Raw genomic sequence first — 18,953 nt, forward strand, 5'->3', positions numbered from 1 at the left:
TTTGAAATTTGTTTCAATATTTTTACGATCAGGACTCATGGCTTAAATAATTAGGTAGAAATCTAGAGTGAAATTGGAAAATAGAAGCAGCTCTTCCATGAGCCTTGATGATGTATAAAAAAATAGAAAAATAAAAAACAGTGTTCTTTTATTTTGCTTATTTTTATTAATATTAATTGTTTATTACGAAGTAAGTAAGGGGGGCATCACATGTGCATAAGATCGTCCTTCATGTAGCGACTGTTATTGATACGGGTCTCAGCGGAGTGTTTCCATGTATGTCCGCACACTACGACATCTTTCACTGGCAACGTATTTCACTCCCAAAAACATGTTTGCGATTTTGAACTCCAACCCCTGCTCTTTACCTTCACCCGATTATCTACCATTGGAAAGGCAATCATCAATTTACTTAGTTGAAAAAAACCGTTGGCATGGTTACATATTCCGTTGCAATGCACGTAAAGATGGGTGGGGAAGAGAGGGGAGACAGGGGAGGGAGAGGGGAGACAGGGGAGGGAGAGGGGAGACAGGGGAGAGAGAGGGGAGACCGGGGAAGCAGAGGGGAGACAGGGGAGAGAGAGGGGAGACAGGGGAAGCAGAGGGGAGACAGGGGAAGCAGAGGGGAGACAGGGGAGAGAGAGGGGAGACAGGGGAGGGAGAGGGGAGACAGGGAGGGAGAGGGGAGACAGGGGAGGGAGAGGGGAGAGAGAGGATATTGGGGGAGGGGAGTGGAGGGGTGGAGAGAGGGGAGTGGAGGAGAAAGGGGAGTATGGGAGAAAGGGGAATGGGGGAGAGATGGGAGTGGGAGAGAAAGTAGGGGAGCGAGTGTGGGAGGGAGGAGAGAGGGGAGGGGAAACCTATGCTAGCTTTTCCCATCACTTGGGACAGGTACTCTTCGCTGTATATAGTTTTCAGAAGTGTCAAATCCAAATTTCTAGGACTGCTCCCACGGCTGCTTTTGAACCAAATTCTGAATATAATGGCTGCTCTTTTATAATCGAAGATGGTCACCTACAGATGACAAGTAAGCACATGGCTGCATAAATATGTATATCGTGTAGGAGCTGCTAGGTGCCTAGCAACCACATTGAGATAGCGAACAGTATAACCTGGTGTCACGGGATATCTGGGAAGACCATGCATACCACTTGCTTTGATCTACAATGACATAATAATTACCCTGAAAGCTATCCACCAATTGACGAACAACCAGGTTCTTAATTATTGCTTTGTAGACAGATATTTGGAGTAAGGAAACTTGCTAACTTACGCTGAATTTACGCTCTTCTTCTTGCCAAAAAACTTGCCAAACAACGGTTTCACCCCACTCGGAAAACAATCCTGGGCCCTCTCCCTTGCTATTCACTACATTATGGGACTTCTCTAACCTGTGATGTACCAGTTATGTGTTGTCACACCGACACAATCACCATACGCAATTATATTAGTGATTCATATGTGTTATATTCCAACACTTTGATGCAATATTCAATCACCACACACGCGCGCACACACACACACACACACACACACACACACACACACACACACACACACACACACACACACACAGAGGTGGATACTTTGACAAACCCCATCTGAAAAGTAACACCTTCTGGGACCCGCATGTGGATATAACCAACAACACACCATGTAAATAATTGAATTATTACCTTATTTGTTCTCCACAGAGAACTAATGGGTGGGCGTTCACCGTCCACACTGACCAGTTTCCTCCACACATCAGCTGCTTGGGATTTACTTGTTATCAGGTTTTGAAAAGGCAGTTGGCATCCTTCAGCAGGTATTTCTGCAAACGGCACACATTTTTCCCTCTTTTCCTTTTTCTCCTTGGAAATATGTTTCCTAACTAAACAGCTCTCCAAAAATAGCATTTTATAAATCACAATTTAAAGAATAATTTGGAATAGTGCAAGGGCGTTAGAAAGTAAACTGCAAAGAAAAGGGACTTCCTTCTAATGCGCCTCCACCTGCATCAGATTTCCTTGGTAAATATAGATCTAAATCTAAGCGTTAATCATCTCTTGCATTAATACCTTCCGGTGTTTACTAATTATGAAGTTGGTCTGAATGGATAAACACCAGAGGCTTTTTCACCCACATGGAATTTGGATTAGCTCATGGTCCAGAGTGATGATGCCTGTGGTATGGATATTGGGATGTGGACCGCGGTCCGGTTTTGAGGACCATTATCAATGCAGCTCTTTATTTAAGGCCTGGCCTCGATGAGGAATATATATAGTCCGTGACTGGAGCCCTCAACATAAAACAAGTGATACATTTTCCTGCATGACAAATTGGAGGAATGTTGACCTTATGGTTTCGTATGAATTACCAATCTTGGGCATTGCAAATGCACTCGGACCTATTTCTCTTCTTTTAACTTCTTTTTATTAATTATGTTTTTTAATTTATCGCTCCAGGAAAAAACCCAGGCATTGTATAAGCAACATACTCACTCGAGGCCTGAACAAGGAGGTGTTATAATAAACCTGTGTAAGGCAATCTTTTTAATAAGAGGCGCATGAGTAAACACTATGATAAATACATTTTTGTTGTTGACAACAAATCACTGCAACTTCAACATACGATCTTCACAATACATATTACTTGATTGCCCCCCTGGGAAAAAATCTATGCAGTGTATAAGCACAAGAACCTATTGAGGCCTGAAGGCCAATTATCTGATTTTACTTTTTCAAATTTTTTTATCTAAATATAGCCCTCAGCCTTCCTTTGGATGAAAGAGACCATACAAAGTTTGGTTGCACTGGTTCCTGCAGGGTCTGAATGCATAACGAACAAACAAACACACAAACAAACTTTTTTCTTTATATATTAGATAATACCTGGAGTGGAGGTGCAGCATATGATCTCCCAAAGAACCAAGCCAAAGCTATACATGTCAGCTGCAATGTATGCCTGGATTCTGGAGGAATCCAAAGTACCGTTGTGGATTTCAGGAGCCATGTATCGCAGTGTACCAGATTTTTCTGAACCAAGTGGGATTTTCACCTGCCCATTTCTGGATTCACATAAACAATTATCAATCACAAAATTGGGATTATCTGGATTTGAATTGTAGCTTGTACATCAAAATGGTATATTTGATATGCACATACACAAAATAGAACATTGTGAAATTGATTTGGTGTCCAGCATTTTTGTGGAAAATTGTATTTGTATGCTTTCATATAGGTCACAATATTAGATTATGGACAATTCATAGTAGCATCGAAAACAGCTTCAAAACTACCTTTTTATAGAAAATATAGGCTCATGGAAGAGTGAGAAGACAGGGGGTGAAAAGGCCATGTATATACAGTTTGGCATTGGGACGACAGTTAGAAACACCAAGCAAGAGAATGACCGACTACAGCTTTTTGTGAAACTGCTATCATCAATTCAGTAAAGCATAATCTGTATGTATATATATATATATATATATATATATATATATATAAACATATTGCTGTTTACCCCATATAAGCGATTGAATACATTTATACCTTGATTCCCGTCAAACCAAATAGATTTGTTCCATGAACCATTTTTGAGGATGAACATTAATGTAAGGTGGAGTTGATTGATATTAAATGAATATCAATGATTTTATAAACTCATTTTGGGGGAAACTTATGCCTGTTTGGTGAACTTGGCTTAGTATGATAAATTATTCTTCTCCTCCTCTTCCCTTTATAAAGGGTGAGGTTAAATAGTACCAAACTTCTGCCTTGACCACGACACTCCTCCACTCCCCTCTGTCCTCAGCCAACTCTCTACACTCTCCAACCACCCCCACCTTACAGATATCCCTCTTCACACAATTCCCCCACCTCAACCGCAGTCTACCTCTTTTCCTCCTACCTTGTTCCCTTAACCTGTATGCTCTTTGCCATTCTCTCTTCCCCCATCCGCACCAAATGTCCAGCCCATCTCAACCGGCATTTCACCAATTTCCCGTCAAGCTCATCTGCACACCAATCTCCTCCCTCAGTTCATCCATTCTCCGTCTATCCACCCTCTTCACTCCCGCAATCCTCCAGGCCCAATTGTTCTCGCAAACATGCAGCCTCTATTGTTGTCTCTCTGTCAGTGCCACAGTCTCTAGACTATAAACGTAGGCCATCGTTTCACACGCCATTACAACCTTTCCTTTCAATGTCCTTGAAATTTTTCTGTCTGCCATTACGTACTCCCTCCATTCTCATCCACGCATTCGTACCCAGTTGAATCTTTCTCCGCACCTCAGCTTCTGACTTACCATCCCTGGTCACTGTTCCACTCAGATACTTGAACCGATTTCCTTGTCTAATCTCCTTCCCCTCTAACCTGACATTCATTTATTTTCACCAAAATGAGTTGTTCATAAGGAAGAAGCCGATTGATTTTGAGATCAAAGGTCATCTTGAGGTCAAATTGCTAAAATTGCTATTTTTCATCTGATTGACTTGAAAGTTGAACAGCATTTGCATATTGAGTATTTGCATACTAAATTAGGAAACCAACTATTTTTGAGATCAAAAGGTCAAATGTCTAACTCAAGGTCAAACTTCCAAACTCATAAATTTTCATCTGAAAAATCGCCAATTTTCATCCGATTAACTTGGTGATTAAACAGCAGTTGCACAGTGCATCACTGAATTGAGAAACAAACTATTTTTGATGTCAAAAGGTCAAATGTCTAACTCAAGGTCAACCTTCCAAAATCATCAATTTTCATCTGAAAAATCGCCAATTTACATCCGATTAACTTGGTAATTAAACAGCAGTTGCACAGTGCATCAATGAATTGAGAAACAAACTATTTTTGAGGTCAAAAGGTCAAATGTCTAACTCAAGGTCAAACTTCCAAAATCATCAATTTTCATCTGAAAAATCGCCAATTTTCATCCGATTAACTTGGTAATTAAACAGCAGTTGCACCGTGCATCACTGAATTGAGAAACAAACTATTTTTGAGGTCAAAAGCTCAAAGGTCAACTCAAGGTGAAACTTTTAAAATCATCAATTTTCATCTGAAAAATAGTCAATTGCCATCCAATTGAACCAAGCTTTGATTAAGATTGTTAATGTAAATCTTAATGAAATGGACAATTTGATGTATCCATGGCACCTTTTTGGGTGGTGGGGGTGGATTCTGCAAGTATCGTGCTCTACACGATGTCTTTCTTGTTTGTTTGGTGTTTGAAAACAAGATATCTCGAAAAGTTGTGGACGGATTCGAACTAAATTTGGTGGAGAGGTTGGATGTGTGACACAGACGAAATGATGAGATTTTGGCGAAGATTCAAATTTGGATCCGGATTCGAATATTTTGGATACAACTTTGGTACATCACGGTTGATGAAGGTTGTGATCAAGTTTCATCGGAATTGCTTGAGTAGTTTCTGAGAAGAAAACAAATCCCTATTTTGGGGGGCAAACCCATAGGGACCCGATTTTTTTTTCATGCCGTGAACAAGCTTTGGTACATCACGGGTGGACAATCACGGGTTGTGGTCAAGTTTCATTGAAATCTGTCGTGTGTACTTTCATAGAAAAAAGCAAATATCTATTTTGGAGGGAGGGGTCAAACCTGGACCCACTTTGACCCCACATAGACCGCCTTAGACTTTGATTTTCTTAGTGCCGTGAACAAACTTTGGTACATCATGGGGGATGAAGGTTGTGGTGAAGTTTCATCGAAATAGTATGTGTAGTTTCAGAGGATAAAGCAAATTCCTATTTTGGGAGGTCAAACCTAGATCCACTTTGACCCCCGGGAGACCCCCTTAGACTCCGATTTTTTTTAATGCCGTGAACAAACTTTAGTCACAATTTAACAAATATAATTTGTGCCAAATTTGGTCACAATCCCATCAGCGGTTTCGGAGAATAAGTTTCAAGTGTTTACGGACTGATGGACGGATGGACGGACTGACGGACGGACGACGCGCTATCGCATAAGCTCCCCTGGACTTCGTTCCAGGTGAGCTAACAAGCTGGGAGGAGCACTTGTATGGAACCAATGACACACACATGGGCAGGACAGAAGAGTGTGACATAACACACATGGGTAGGACAGAAGAGGGTGACATGTCACACACATGGAATGGATGGAAGAGGATGACATATCCCCAACATAGGCAGGACGGAAGAGGATGACATATCACACATATGGTGGGTCAGAAGAGGGTGAATTATTATGTTAGCTGGGTAGGAAGGAAGAGCTTACTATTTATAGTGAACACCCTGATACTCTGTTGGACCTCTACCACTTGAGCAGGCATTGTCGAGATTATCCTTTTACAAATATTTACCAATATGCAAGAAACTAACTTTAATGAGGACTCTGAGTTTGTTAATGCAGTACTTATTGTCTTTCCTAAAAACCTATTGTAAGATTAAAAGCAGATCCAGACTAGGAAGCTATCAGCCCAACTAGATCCAGAAGGTATATTCCTCTGTCATGAGGTCAAACAATAACCGACTTTTATGCTCGTAATACATTGCTGTAGCATACAATTGTGCTAACAGAACAGTTCTGCAACATCAATTTGAAGAGTCAGCATTCACGACCATACAAGTGAGAGTCCTTCAGTCCTCTTCAATTTGAAGAACAAGTACCATTCAAGTGAGAGTTTGTTGATGGAGTCTCATGCTTGAGGCTTACATCTAATATATTATTGCAAGCCTGAAGGGCTTTCTGGTGTTATGGTTATAATTCACTTCCTGATTCATAATATCATGAAGAATTTGAAATTTCTTACCACACAATGGTGAAGGATACTCTATTAGTTTAATTGCTATTCACTTCAAACATAGTATACGAGCAGGAGTACCCGGCGTTGCCGGGTGAGGGGAGGCTGGAGAGGGAGGGTTGACGAAGGGAGTGGGGTGAGTGGAGGGTGGGGAGGGAGGTGGGGGGATGGGAGAAGGAGGGGAAATATATTCTACATATACATATTTTGGTGGTGGGGGGGGCTTTGACAGGCTCCCCCGTTTTGGGGGAGCGGGGAAGGGAAGGAGGAAAAATTTACCCGTGCAAAGAGTGCTTTAACCTCAGTGTTGCCCAAGTAAAAAAAAAGGAAATTATAATACTTCTGCCACCATCACCAGGTGGCGCTACACGGTACACATTTACATGGAGGATTTATGCTCCTCTCCCGGTCCCCCACACCCCTGCATGAGGCCGCGACCACATAACCTATGTTACCCCCCCAGACAAAATTGTATTTGTATTTGTACCCCGAGTAAAGTTTCTAAGTATTTATAGCTGGAGTACCCGGCGTTGCTTAAGCAAAAAAGAAACATTAACATATTTGAAATGAGGGCAAATATAATGGAAAAGCAATTACATCAAAATCAGAATCCACCACAAATGTCAAATCGTCATTTTACCTTTTTGTTCAATATATGCTGATGAATTTGCCATGGCCTGAATTTGCCTGAATGTGAAACGTTGATCACGTTTTGAGTCAAGTATGATACCGTCAGGGAGAAGAAGAAGCCGTACCACCAACTTCGACCGCTTCCGGAATTGTTTGATTACTTGTGTTCAAATGTATGGTAATTGTTTTGTATTTATTTATTAGAATGTGTACTTGTATATAACTGCCATTAATCAAAAAGGCTTAGGCACTACAGAGCGATTTTTTTTAAAATCCAAAAAAACCAACTTTTAAAAATAAATGTTTTTTTTTTGGCCTAAAACACTCCCAGGCACTCTCTGATGAACCTCTGAAAGTTTGACGAAGATCCGTTCAGCCATCTCTGAGAAAAATGGCGACACACAGACAGACCAACCAACAGCTCTTATATAGTAGATCATCTACAATGAGTCCACATTCTGGTACACATTATTGACGTAAATCTTACAGTAATTGTTTGTGAGAACCAATACAGGACTCACTCATCGCAAGTTGCTGTCAGGCCAAAGTCAGCGAGGCATACAGTCAGGTCTGACTTCACCAACATATTGCTGCTCTTAAGATCTCGATGCGCCATTGCTGGCTTCTCCACAGCACCACCAATCGGTTGATGTAAGTAGGCCAGGCCTGAGGCAGCCGATTGAGACAGACACAAGGCATTCAATGGAAGCAGTGGCCATTTTGAGATGTAATGACGAAGTGAGCCATGCTGGTGATATTCAGTGATGAGGTATAGGTAGGAAGAGCCAATGATGAGATTGTCAGCTCCTAGGAAGGCTGAGAGAATGGAGAAATATTCAGGACAGCAATGGAGCACGGTGCCTTCGGATCCAAAGACACCCTGTGATGTTGCTCCAACAATATATAAAGCCAGGTCCACACACATGCGATCAGTTGCACAGCCAAATAGCTCAAAACCAACAACCTAATCCGCGTTTGAACAGATTTATCTACATCTCCACAACAAGGTTTCCACATTGGTGTGTGTTTGTGTGTTGTACACCGCTCCTTTCCTATGCCATCTCCAGGAATTGCAAAACGTCATTGCCGGGCACCGAAGGGGGCTCGGCAGTGACGCGCGCTGAAAGAGAGTACTCGGTTTTCACTCTGGTTGTTTGTTTTCTTGCTTTCTTTATTTCTTGTTTGTCTGGGCGATATCTCAGCCATCCTTTGAGCTAGGAAGCTAAAATTTCGGCACAATAGTGAGCAAGTCCTTTGTCAAAAACGTTATTTTTTGTTTTTTGATTAATCCATTAATTGAGGAGTTATTTAATTATTAACGATTAATTAAGTACTTATTTAATTAATTTAATTTCCTTTCTCTTCTGACCATAAACTCAGGCACCTTTTGAGTTAAGAAGCTGATATTTGGACATGCCAATGACCAGGTGATTTGGCTGCAAAGGCTATTTTTGATTTATTAATTAATCAATTGATCAAATAAATAATCGATTATTATTTAATTATTCAATTAATGACTAATTTTTTTTTAAAGTTACACATTCTGATGAAATGGTGGTGGTTTATGTGTTATATGACCGAATTGATTAATAATTTAATTTTTTAATGATTATTATTTATTTATTTTCATTATTAATCATTTATTTATTTTCATTATTAATCATTTATTTATTTTCTTTCTAATTTGGCCAATATCTCAGGCACCTTTTGAGCTAGGAAGCTAATATTTGGACATGACAGTGACCAAGTGATGTGGTTATCAAGGATATTTTTGATTTATTGATTAATCATTTAATCGATTAATTATTTATTGATTAATCAATTAATTTTTTAATTTTTTATTAATGACTTCTTTAATTAAATTTCTAAAAGATATATCTTCGGATGAAGCACTAGTGGTTTAGTTATGCTATTAGCCAATTGATTAAGAAAATATTTTGTGATAATCTTTTATTGATTTTTATCATACAATTAATCAATCAATTATTGTACACCTCTCCCTCCCAATGCAGTCTCTATGAGCTGCACTGCAGTATTGCCGGACGCCGAAGGCGCCCCGGCAATGCCGCGCTGTAGGATATTTAATTATTTGGCATGGGGGCGGTGTACTTTGAATGTATCTGTACTTGTTTGTGTTTGTTTTGGTCTGGAAATTGTGTTGGCTCTGAAGTTGCTGTTGGTTCTTTTTAGTCAAAAATGGATTCACTAATTATTGATGTAAAGCTGGCCATTAAAGTTATCCCACCTGTAGTTGTCGTAATATTGAATGCAGCGGGTCCCAGGTAGGATTGTAGAACGATGAACCTATAAAACCCAGCATGAACCTATACCCAGCAGAACCTATATAAATATGCCATTGATTTTTTTTCCATAATTTTTTGCAACTTGTGAGGTACCTGTGCTACGCACGAGTGGGAGGCCAGAAGCAAACAGACAATGCAGAAACGGCGAATGCTAAAGCATGAAACCAATTAATTCCACATTCCTGTAGCACCTTCAGTCACACGTCAGACATGGATAGCAAGTTCGTGAAGGACTTCCATGAAAAATGTACCCGTTGGCAAACAAATGGGTACGTTTGTTCAATACCCAGTCAATGGCGAATCTGCATATGGCAATCCGCGAATTCACGTTTAGAAGTAGAAACCGTCACGGCATTTCGTCATTCACTTGAACTCGATATCTCTTTTTTCATTCCAAACAGCATAACTCCAATCACAAATTAAATAGCATTAATATAAAAAATAAACTTTTAACAACATTCGTGGCATAAACAAATATTTAAATCCTGATGTGAAGTTCCATATGGTTGGGTAAATACAATTACGAATTCAAAATCATAATTGTATTCACTCAATTCCAATCATCAATTGATACTTTAACAAAACGATTAACACGATTAACGTTTAACGATTTAACATTACGATTGAATGACGGTTGTATTTGGATATTATCAAACCCGCGCATTGCCGTCATCTGTCCACTTCCGCATTTGCGGCAGGTTCATAATTGTCATCAAAATCTAAACAGTATTTGTAGAATTTCAATAAAAGCCACATCACTGATCATAGCGGTAAATATTATTCCATTGTGTTTGGAAAAACTGGAAAATTGGAAAACCTGGAAAAATTGAAAAGGAATATCACCTATTTTACTCCCAGGGGTCCCAGGAATACCCACCAAAAATATCGTTGCGATCGGTTGAGCCGTTTTTGCGGTACCTTCCAACGGACAGACGGACATTTGGTGAATTATAGTAAGATGACTCTGCCAAACGTTTGGTAGCCTCATCTTCCCAGTTTACTTTCACAGTTGGCGTTTACTGTCTCACTCTCTCTCTCTTTCTACTATTAATAGAAACGTCAGGATTGTAACAACCAATCACAGTTTGCAAATGTGCACATGATAAAATGCATCACTGCAAATTGTTCAACAGATCACCTATTGAAAGTAGAGCCTGTCTCAAATTCAAACAACCAGTGGCACAACTGCATAAAATCGAATGCATAAACGTCTACATTAATACGATTCAATTGTATTAATTTATACGTACTGTCACGGATTCGTCACTTCCGTTGTTGTGGTTTTCATCCACTGTAAATATTTTTTATTCCATGTACTATTATTGTTGTCGTTTGAGGGAAATAGAGATAACTATTTTCAAAAGGTAAAAAAGTTAATGTTTTAAATAAAACCGGAACCGGATGACGACGAAGAGGAAGAAGAGGAGAGAAGGCGGAGCGAGTGAGTCGGACAAGAAGCCAAGCTGCTTCGAGGTCTGGAGCGAATGATTGGCGAACGAGGGTCACGAGTGAACCTTGGGTTTCCCGGGAAAGGGATTCCTGCGACAGAGTTGTTATCGCTGTGACAGATCAACTTGCGTGTCAGGTTTTTGCGGTTGATTCCAAGGAGAATCATCGTAATGCCGTTACGCCTCGAGAACGGGCCGTCGGCCATTTTGACTCGCGCGCTTTGCGCATCGCTCAAGATTTTTCACTTCGCTTCAACCATTCTCACCGCATCCAGGCATTAATTTGGTGTGTGTGTGTAACGTGGCTTTTGAGTGGGAAATCTGCGGTTCGCCGATTGAGAGCCGTCAAATGTCCATAACTGAAGGTGTGATTTCCCCGTCGCTTCTCGAGGACACCTTCGCCCATCTTTGGCAGTGTAACTGCCAACCCAACGGGATTCTGGTCTCGATACGACATCGTACAGACGATCACTGGAGTGGATCGACTTTTGGTTGAAGCCGGAATCAACTTTGGCTTGAAGCCGGGAAAGAGACATTGGGGATGTTCTTTTCGCTCACTTGGAGCACAGTGAGTTATATAACTGGATTATAATATACTAGGGCATGCCCGTACTATATATATATCTAAAATTATATCCCCCCCCCCCCCTCTATTTACATGAAATGGTTTGGTCCAAAGCGAACGGCTTGCGAGTGGTGACAATCCCCCCCCTCTATTTACATGAAATGGTTTGGTCCAAAGCGAACGGCTTCCGGAGTTTGGTAAAGAAATCGCCATCGCGTGCACAAACGCGCAGGAAAGCGAATGAATCGCAAATTCGGTTTTATTAGTTTTAAAACATAGTTTAACGCCAACATAGTTTGCAAACGTGAAATAAATGAATACGCTCTCAAATGTGCCATCCGAGGCAGAGTGTGTCCTCCACGTTCGGCACACGCGATCGTTCGCTGCTCTCTGATTGGTTGAATCGTTTTTTGGACATAGCTCGGTAAGTAATTGTCCGATTAATATGAAACCTTGAAAAGGCACATCCTCGGGTCCCCAGCAATATACCTGGCAAGTTAAAAGTATATCGGACCCGTGGTTGTCGAGAAACAGCGGTCACAGACAAACAGACGTACAGACGTACAGAGATTACTGGAATTATAGATAGATTACGAAACTGATGGTACCATCATAGGAATGATATATATGGATTGTACTTTTGATTAATAATGTTACTGTACCGTTATTCTTGTGTGACCTTAATACAATACTTGTTTGTTGGCAACAATTGGTGTGGTTTCACCATTGATCCTTGGCATACAGAATAACACATCTTTCTGCCGTGACTCCTCTCGGGGCTCGGAGGAACACCGTGACCGGGGTTTGGGGAGGAGCACGTAACAGAAATTGGGGCCTCATCTTTGCTGACAAAATTCCCAAATCTCGTCCGGGATGAAATTCCCTAACATTCGTCCGGGATAGAATTCCCTAACATTCTCAAAATTCCCAAATTTGGAATTTTTCTATCATTCCCAAATTTTTCAAAAAGAAATTGAAAATTTTTGTGTGAAGGTTAACAGGTGCTAACTAATAGCTACCATGGTGTTTGATGCAGAAAAGTTTGCGGCATCCCCTAATGAGGCACAGTTCCAAGCGTTAAAAAAATCGGAACTCTTGATAAATAAAAATGAATGATATTGGCCAAATATTTTAACTTGGAGGTCCGAGTTAATATGCAGAAAGCAGAGATGCAGACATTGGTGGTATAATCTCTGGTGGGACAAGGAACATGGAAAGAGGTAGCCTTGGATTGGTTGCCCAAGGAAAAAGAAAATGTGGAGCTCCGGAAAATGGAGATGCAACTGCAGAGCCAGGAAAGGTTAAAAGCAGAGGAAAGGAGAGCTGAAAAAGAACTCGAGGAGAGAAGAGCAGAGGAAAGAAGAGCAGAACAGGAACTCGAACTCGAGGAGAGAAGAGCAGAGGAAAGGAGAGCTGAAGAAGAAAGAAGAGCAGAGGAAAGAGCGGAGGAAAGGAGAGCCGAAAGGGAGTTAAAGGAACGTGACATGGAGTATCAGAAGGAACTTAAACTCAAGGAGCTGGAATTAATGGGAGAACGGAGAGAAGTAGTATCCATGCCGGCTAGTTCGACAACTAGTCAGAACACTTGGGATGTTAGTAGGCATGTGAGGCTGGTTCCACCCTTCAATGAAAAGGAGGTAGCCAAGTTTTTTTTACACTTTGAGAAAGTGGCTCAAATGCTAAAAAGGCCTGTGGGGTCCTGGACTATGTCAGTGCAAAGTGTTCTGGTGGGTAAAGCTCAAGATATCTATTCGGCTTTACCGATTGACCAATGTGCAGATTATGAGAAAGTGAAGAAAACCATTCTCTAAACCTATGAATTGGTCCCTGAAGCTTACCGACAAAAATTCAGGAATGCCAGGAAGAGGGAGAGTGAGACCCATGTGGAGTTTGCCAGAATGAAGGAAACCATGTTTGATAGGTTGTGTGACTCGAAGGGGATTGGGAAAGACTTCAACCTGTTGCGACAATTGATCCTGGTGGAGGAATTCAAACAGTGTCCACGCGGACATTAAAATACATCTGGATGAAAAGAAAGTACCAGAGTTGTATGAGACAGCAACCGTAGCAGATGACTATGCCTTGACACACAGGATGGGGTTCCACCAACCTAACTTCCCACCTAGAGTTAGCCAGGGGAGTTATGGTAAATCAGGTACAGAGAACAAATATTCATGGAGGCGGCCTAGAGATGACTATGGGGACAAATCTGATACCGCGACTTTTAGGGATCAGAAGACTACAGTTCCAAGACAGACTTATCTTCCGGGGGGCCCGAGGCAGACCTCGAGTTTTTCCTCCGGGCCCAATTGCACTTTTTGCAAGAAACCTGGACATTTGATGTCCCAATGTTACGCCCTGAAAAGGAAAAATCAGGAGCGGAGTCAGACTAGTACAACTCCGAATGCATTAGCCAATGCGAGAAATCGTCCTTGGAGGACAGTGCCTTGTGAAGGATCCCATGCCAAAGTTACGGCATCACAGAACGATCTTGTTCAAGAGGGTTACAAACCTTTTATTTCAGAGCGGTTTGTGTCACTGGATGGAGACTTAACAAACCAGAGACCTGTTAGGGTATTGAGGGACACAGGAGCACATCAATCTTTGATGCTTGAGGGCATTTTGCCATTGTCAGAGAAGACGGCAACTGGTGTCAGTGTTCTTTTACAGGGGGTTGGTGGTTATGTTAAAGCTCCACTTCATGTCATCCATTTAAAGTCTGATTTGGTGTCAGGACCGGTCACCATAGGTTTACAAGCCACTCTTCCTGTAGAGGGAATCTCTTTTGTTATCAGGAATGATTTGGCCGGTGGTCGAGTTTCTGGTAATCCGATGTTTGTTGAAAAGCCTAGTATGGAAAATAACCCCGCACAGTTAGAGCAGGAGATTCCGGGTATCTTTTCATCCTGTGCCGCGACTCGTGCTATGGGTAGGAAACGCTCTGAAGAGAAGGAGAAGGTATTGACGTCACGCTTTGCACAGGCACTTCTTGTCGAGTACCCTCAAACTAAGTGTCAGCACACACAAGTCATGGATGGAGGCAATGTTAGCAAGCTCTTTGTAGGTGGACTGAACTTTGACACAAGTGAAGATGTTCTGGACTATATCTTTGGCAAATATGGACCACACTTGGAAGTGCTGCTGATAAAAGACAGGGAGACGCAAAAGTCGAGAGGGTTTGGATTTGTCAGGTTTGAAAACACAAAGGACGCCAAAGATGCAGAAAATGATTTGAATGGCAAGGATTTGGATGGTCGGATGATAACAGTAGAGAAGGCAGGCCATGGGCGTCGAGGGGGCTACAGAGGAGGAAAACGTGGAGGTAGTTTCCGGGTGTGGCTATGGCTCCCGGGGTGGGAGTAGTAGTTTTGGAGGCGGCCGCAGTTGTGATTACTACGGAGGCTCCCAGCAGCAGCAGCACAGTTTTTGCAACTCTCGACGGGATGACTATTACGGTGGTAGCCGAGATGGGGACCGCTACTCACGTGACTACAGCACCCGACTCTACAACCGCGATTATGATTTTTATGATCAAGAGAAGAGTTGGAAGCACTGAGTGCTCAGGAGTAGCCGAGCCAAGATTCCTACATGGATTAACCCGTGAACTCCACGTTCCTAAATGCGTCCATGCAGTGAATACTTCCAGGCCTCACCACCCGACCACCATGAAACCTGGCTCTCAGCTCGGCCTCCTTCAAAAAGTGCTATAGATTGCTTTGCTTTGGATTTTTGATCACAACCCCTTAACCTTCATTCAAAAAATGAAAAATAAAAACCAGAGGTTGATGAGATGGAGTTTGGCTTTGCAAGAGTTCAATTTGGAAATTGAGCATGTAAAGGGCAGGGACAATGTCGTTGCTGATGCTTTATCCAGAATGAACTAACTTTGGAAATTCCTGTAGGTTGTTTGGAAGTTTTGTTGCTTTATTTTGGGGAATTTTAATTATTGTTGTTCACGTGAATTGATAATTTGAGTGTGAGTTTTACTTTTGTTTGTTAAAAGAGTTTTTGCCTGCAAAGAAAGTTTTCACTATGTTCAAACTTTCTTTTTTGAGGGGGGGAAGTGTTACGGATTTGTCACTTCCGTTGTTGTGGTTTTCATCCACTGTAAACATTTTGTATTCCATGTACTATTGTTGTTGTCGTTTGAGGGAAATAGAGATTACTATTTTCAAAAGGTAAAAAAGTTAATGTTTTAAATGAAACCGGAACCGGACGACGATGAAGAGGAAGAAGAGGAGACAAGGCAGCGCGAGTGAGTCGGACAAGAAGCGGAGCTGCTTCGGGGTCTGGAGCGAACAATTGGCGAACGAGGGTCACAGGTGAACCTTGGGTTTCCCAGGAAAGGGATTCCTGCGACAGAGTTGTTATCGATGTGACAGATCAACTTGCGTGTCAGGTTTTTGCGGTTGATTCCGAGGAGAATCAATAGTGCCGTTACGCCTCGAGAACAGGCCGTCAGCCATTTTGACTCGTGCGCTTTGCGCATCACTCAAGGTTTTTCACTTCGCTTCAACCATTTTCACCGCATCCAGACGTTAATTTGGTGTGTGTGTGTAACGTGGCTTTTGAGTGGGAAATCTGCGGTTCGCCGATTGAGAGCCGTCAAACGTCCATACCTGAAGGTGTGATTTCCTCGTCACTTCTCGAGGACACCTTCGCCCATCTTTGGCAGTGTAACTGCCAACCCAACGGGATTCTGGTCTCGATACAACATCATACGGACGATCACTGGAGTGGATCGACTTTGGCTTGAAGCCGGAATTAACTTTGGCTTGAAGCCGGGAAAGAGACATTGGGGATGTTCTTTTCGCTCACTTGGAGCACAGTGAGTTATATATTACAAAACTGATGGTACCATCATAGGAATGATATATATGGATTGTACTTTTGATTAATATTGTTACTGTACCGTTATTCTTGTGTGATGTTAATACAATACTTGTTTGTTGGTAACAATTGGTGTGGTTTCACCATTGATCCTTGGCATACAGAATAACACATCTTTCTGCCATGACTCCTCTCGGGGCTCGGAGGTACACCGTGACCGGGGTTTGGGGAGGAGCACGTAACATTACGTCTACATTAATAAGAGCACACACCAGAGACAAACTTAACAAGGTGCCAGCCACCAGGTTTTAGAGGAGGGAGACTGTGCATTTAAATGGGAAACATATCACAGGCCATTTGGACAGAGGACAGCAGGCCATGGCAAAGGAGTGAGCTGTAGGGCCCTGGAGAGGGGAGGAGCACCTTTATGAGGGTGGAATGACTGGAAAATGGTACTGCGCACAGGTAGTGGGTGGCCAATAAATAAGACCGGCCTCGTACTGGGAAGGCGGTCCCATAGGTGATAAAGGTTGTGTCCGCACATGCTGTTGGAGTTCATCACTCCAAAAAGACCTGACTAGATCAGACAGCTCACCATCGCACCTTGTCGCCATTCTCCCACCCCGAGCCACACTTCGCCCTTTGTCACACCACCCTGCATGATCACACTACCTACAGAAACACCAGGTCGTGCCTGCCTGCCCCTCTGTTAGTGGTACAAGTCCAGTATTTTGCCAAGTTTATGTTATTGAACACAAATGCATGAGAGCTTCCCTTACCATCCTGTATTAGGAATCTGCCAGGGGTATCTGTGGCTGTCGACCTTGGTTTGTTCTGTTATTTATTTATTGATTGTGCTGTCCTTCCTTATCCCCCATATTGTTTTACTAATAAATCCTTATTTGCTAAGAAATGTCTTCCCACCTTTTGTCTTCCAGCCACCAGTCTCAGCTTTTTTTGATCAATCTTTGGGGGGTTGGGAAACCAGGAAATTAGATTGTAAATATTGAACGCAGTGTCAATTTAAACATCATTTCGGTCATTAGCGAAGTTCTTTTGACTTAAATGAAAAACCTATATTCCTATATAATAATACTCTTATTCTGTTTGTTTATTTATTTATCTGTTTATCCAACGATTTTCTCTTAAACTACTCGACCAGGGACCATAAAACCCATATCATTATCTCACAGAGTGCCTGTCTTAGCTGGGTGCTTGACGCAACAATATATTATAACTATTACTTGTTATTACCAACAATGTTTGGATGGATCATCAGACGAATTTTGTAGATGGAAAGTTCCCAGTCGTAGCTCAAAATACTGTGCCCCGGGATAACTTTCACTGCGACTTCCCGGCCATGCCATTCGCCATAGAAGACTTCTCCAAATCTGCCACGGCCTATTGAATGCTTGAGGGAAATCTCTTGCATTGGCGATATCTGCTGGAAGATCAGGAAAATGCAGAATGAGTAGCTATCTCGACATGGTTTGATTACCGATACAGTATTAGGGGAAAACAAAGAACTGCACTCATAATGGGTAGAGGCTATGGTAATTTCCCCAAATAGGCCTGAGTTCCAAACCCTCGCATTACCTGAACATTATCCAGTCTTGAAGAGAAAATTGTATTCAAATGTTACTGAAGCAAAAATCAAAATGTTGTTATGCATATATAAATGTGCACAGAATATAGCTTGTTTTTTATTTCTTGTGTGTGTGTGTGTGTGTGTGTGTGTGTGTGTGTGTATACAGGATGTCTCAATAAAATGTATACAGATTTTTTATATCGGAAGCTATATTATCTTGTCAATTTACACTGCCTTAGGAGTAACAGCTGACGGATGACTTGCAATCATTCTATCACATGCTAACACCATCTGTAGGGCGTTAGGTATTAGTAACACTCAACATCACCCCCACTCTCTGTACAGTATATGAGTACAGTGTACTGCATACAAAAATCAAATATAACTAGAACGGCACTCTTTGACGTCACGACGTTATGCCTCTGCCCACATTATTACATCATTATAATACTTGTATCAAGTTTGATTTAAATCCATTCAGCTGTGCCCAAGTTAGCATATTTTTACCTGACATGACCTCTGGCCTATTGGCCCCAAAATGTAATGAGTTAATGTTTACATCATTATACATACCTGTACCTAGTTTAATTTAAATCCCTTCAGCTGTTCACAAGTTCTCACATTTTTACCTGACATGACCTCTGACCTTTGGTCTTTGACCTCGGGACCCCAAAATCGAACCAGTTAATGTTTACATCATTATACATATCTGTACCAAGTTTGAATTAGATCCTTTTAGCCATTCTCAAGTTATAGACATATTACAGACTTTGACCTTTAACCTTTGACCTCTGGAACCCAAAATCTAATCAGTTAATCTTT

The 18,953-nt window shown here is 41.7% G+C and overlaps 1 protein-coding gene across 1 annotated transcript in view; it reads right to left on the reverse strand.

Moving 5' to 3' along the window:
• Positions 1 to 206: 206 nt before the first annotated feature.
• Positions 207 to 18,953, reverse strand: part of LOC144891651 (bone morphogenetic protein receptor type-1B-like) — a 129,378-nt gene continuing 110,631 nt past the window's right edge. Inside the window, exons 8-14 of the mRNA XM_078775314.1 lie at positions 17,798 to 17,987; positions 7,919 to 8,213; positions 2,874 to 3,049; positions 1,654 to 1,813; positions 1,274 to 1,391; positions 867 to 1,014; positions 207 to 304 (exon numbers count right to left, since the gene is read on the reverse strand). Coding sequence (XP_078631440.1) covers positions 207 to 304; positions 867 to 1,014; positions 1,274 to 1,391; positions 1,654 to 1,813; positions 2,874 to 3,049; positions 7,919 to 8,213; positions 17,798 to 17,987 — 1,185 coding nt within the window. The remainder of the gene's footprint in view (positions 305 to 866; positions 1,015 to 1,273; positions 1,392 to 1,653; positions 1,814 to 2,873; positions 3,050 to 7,918; positions 8,214 to 17,797; positions 17,988 to 18,953) is intronic.

Source organism: Myxine glutinosa, chromosome 4 (genome assembly GCF_964187855.1).
Source record: "Myxine glutinosa chromosome 4, kmMyxGlut1.1, whole genome shotgun sequence".
NCBI lineage: Eukaryota > Metazoa > Chordata > Myxini > Myxiniformes > Myxinidae > Myxine > Myxine glutinosa.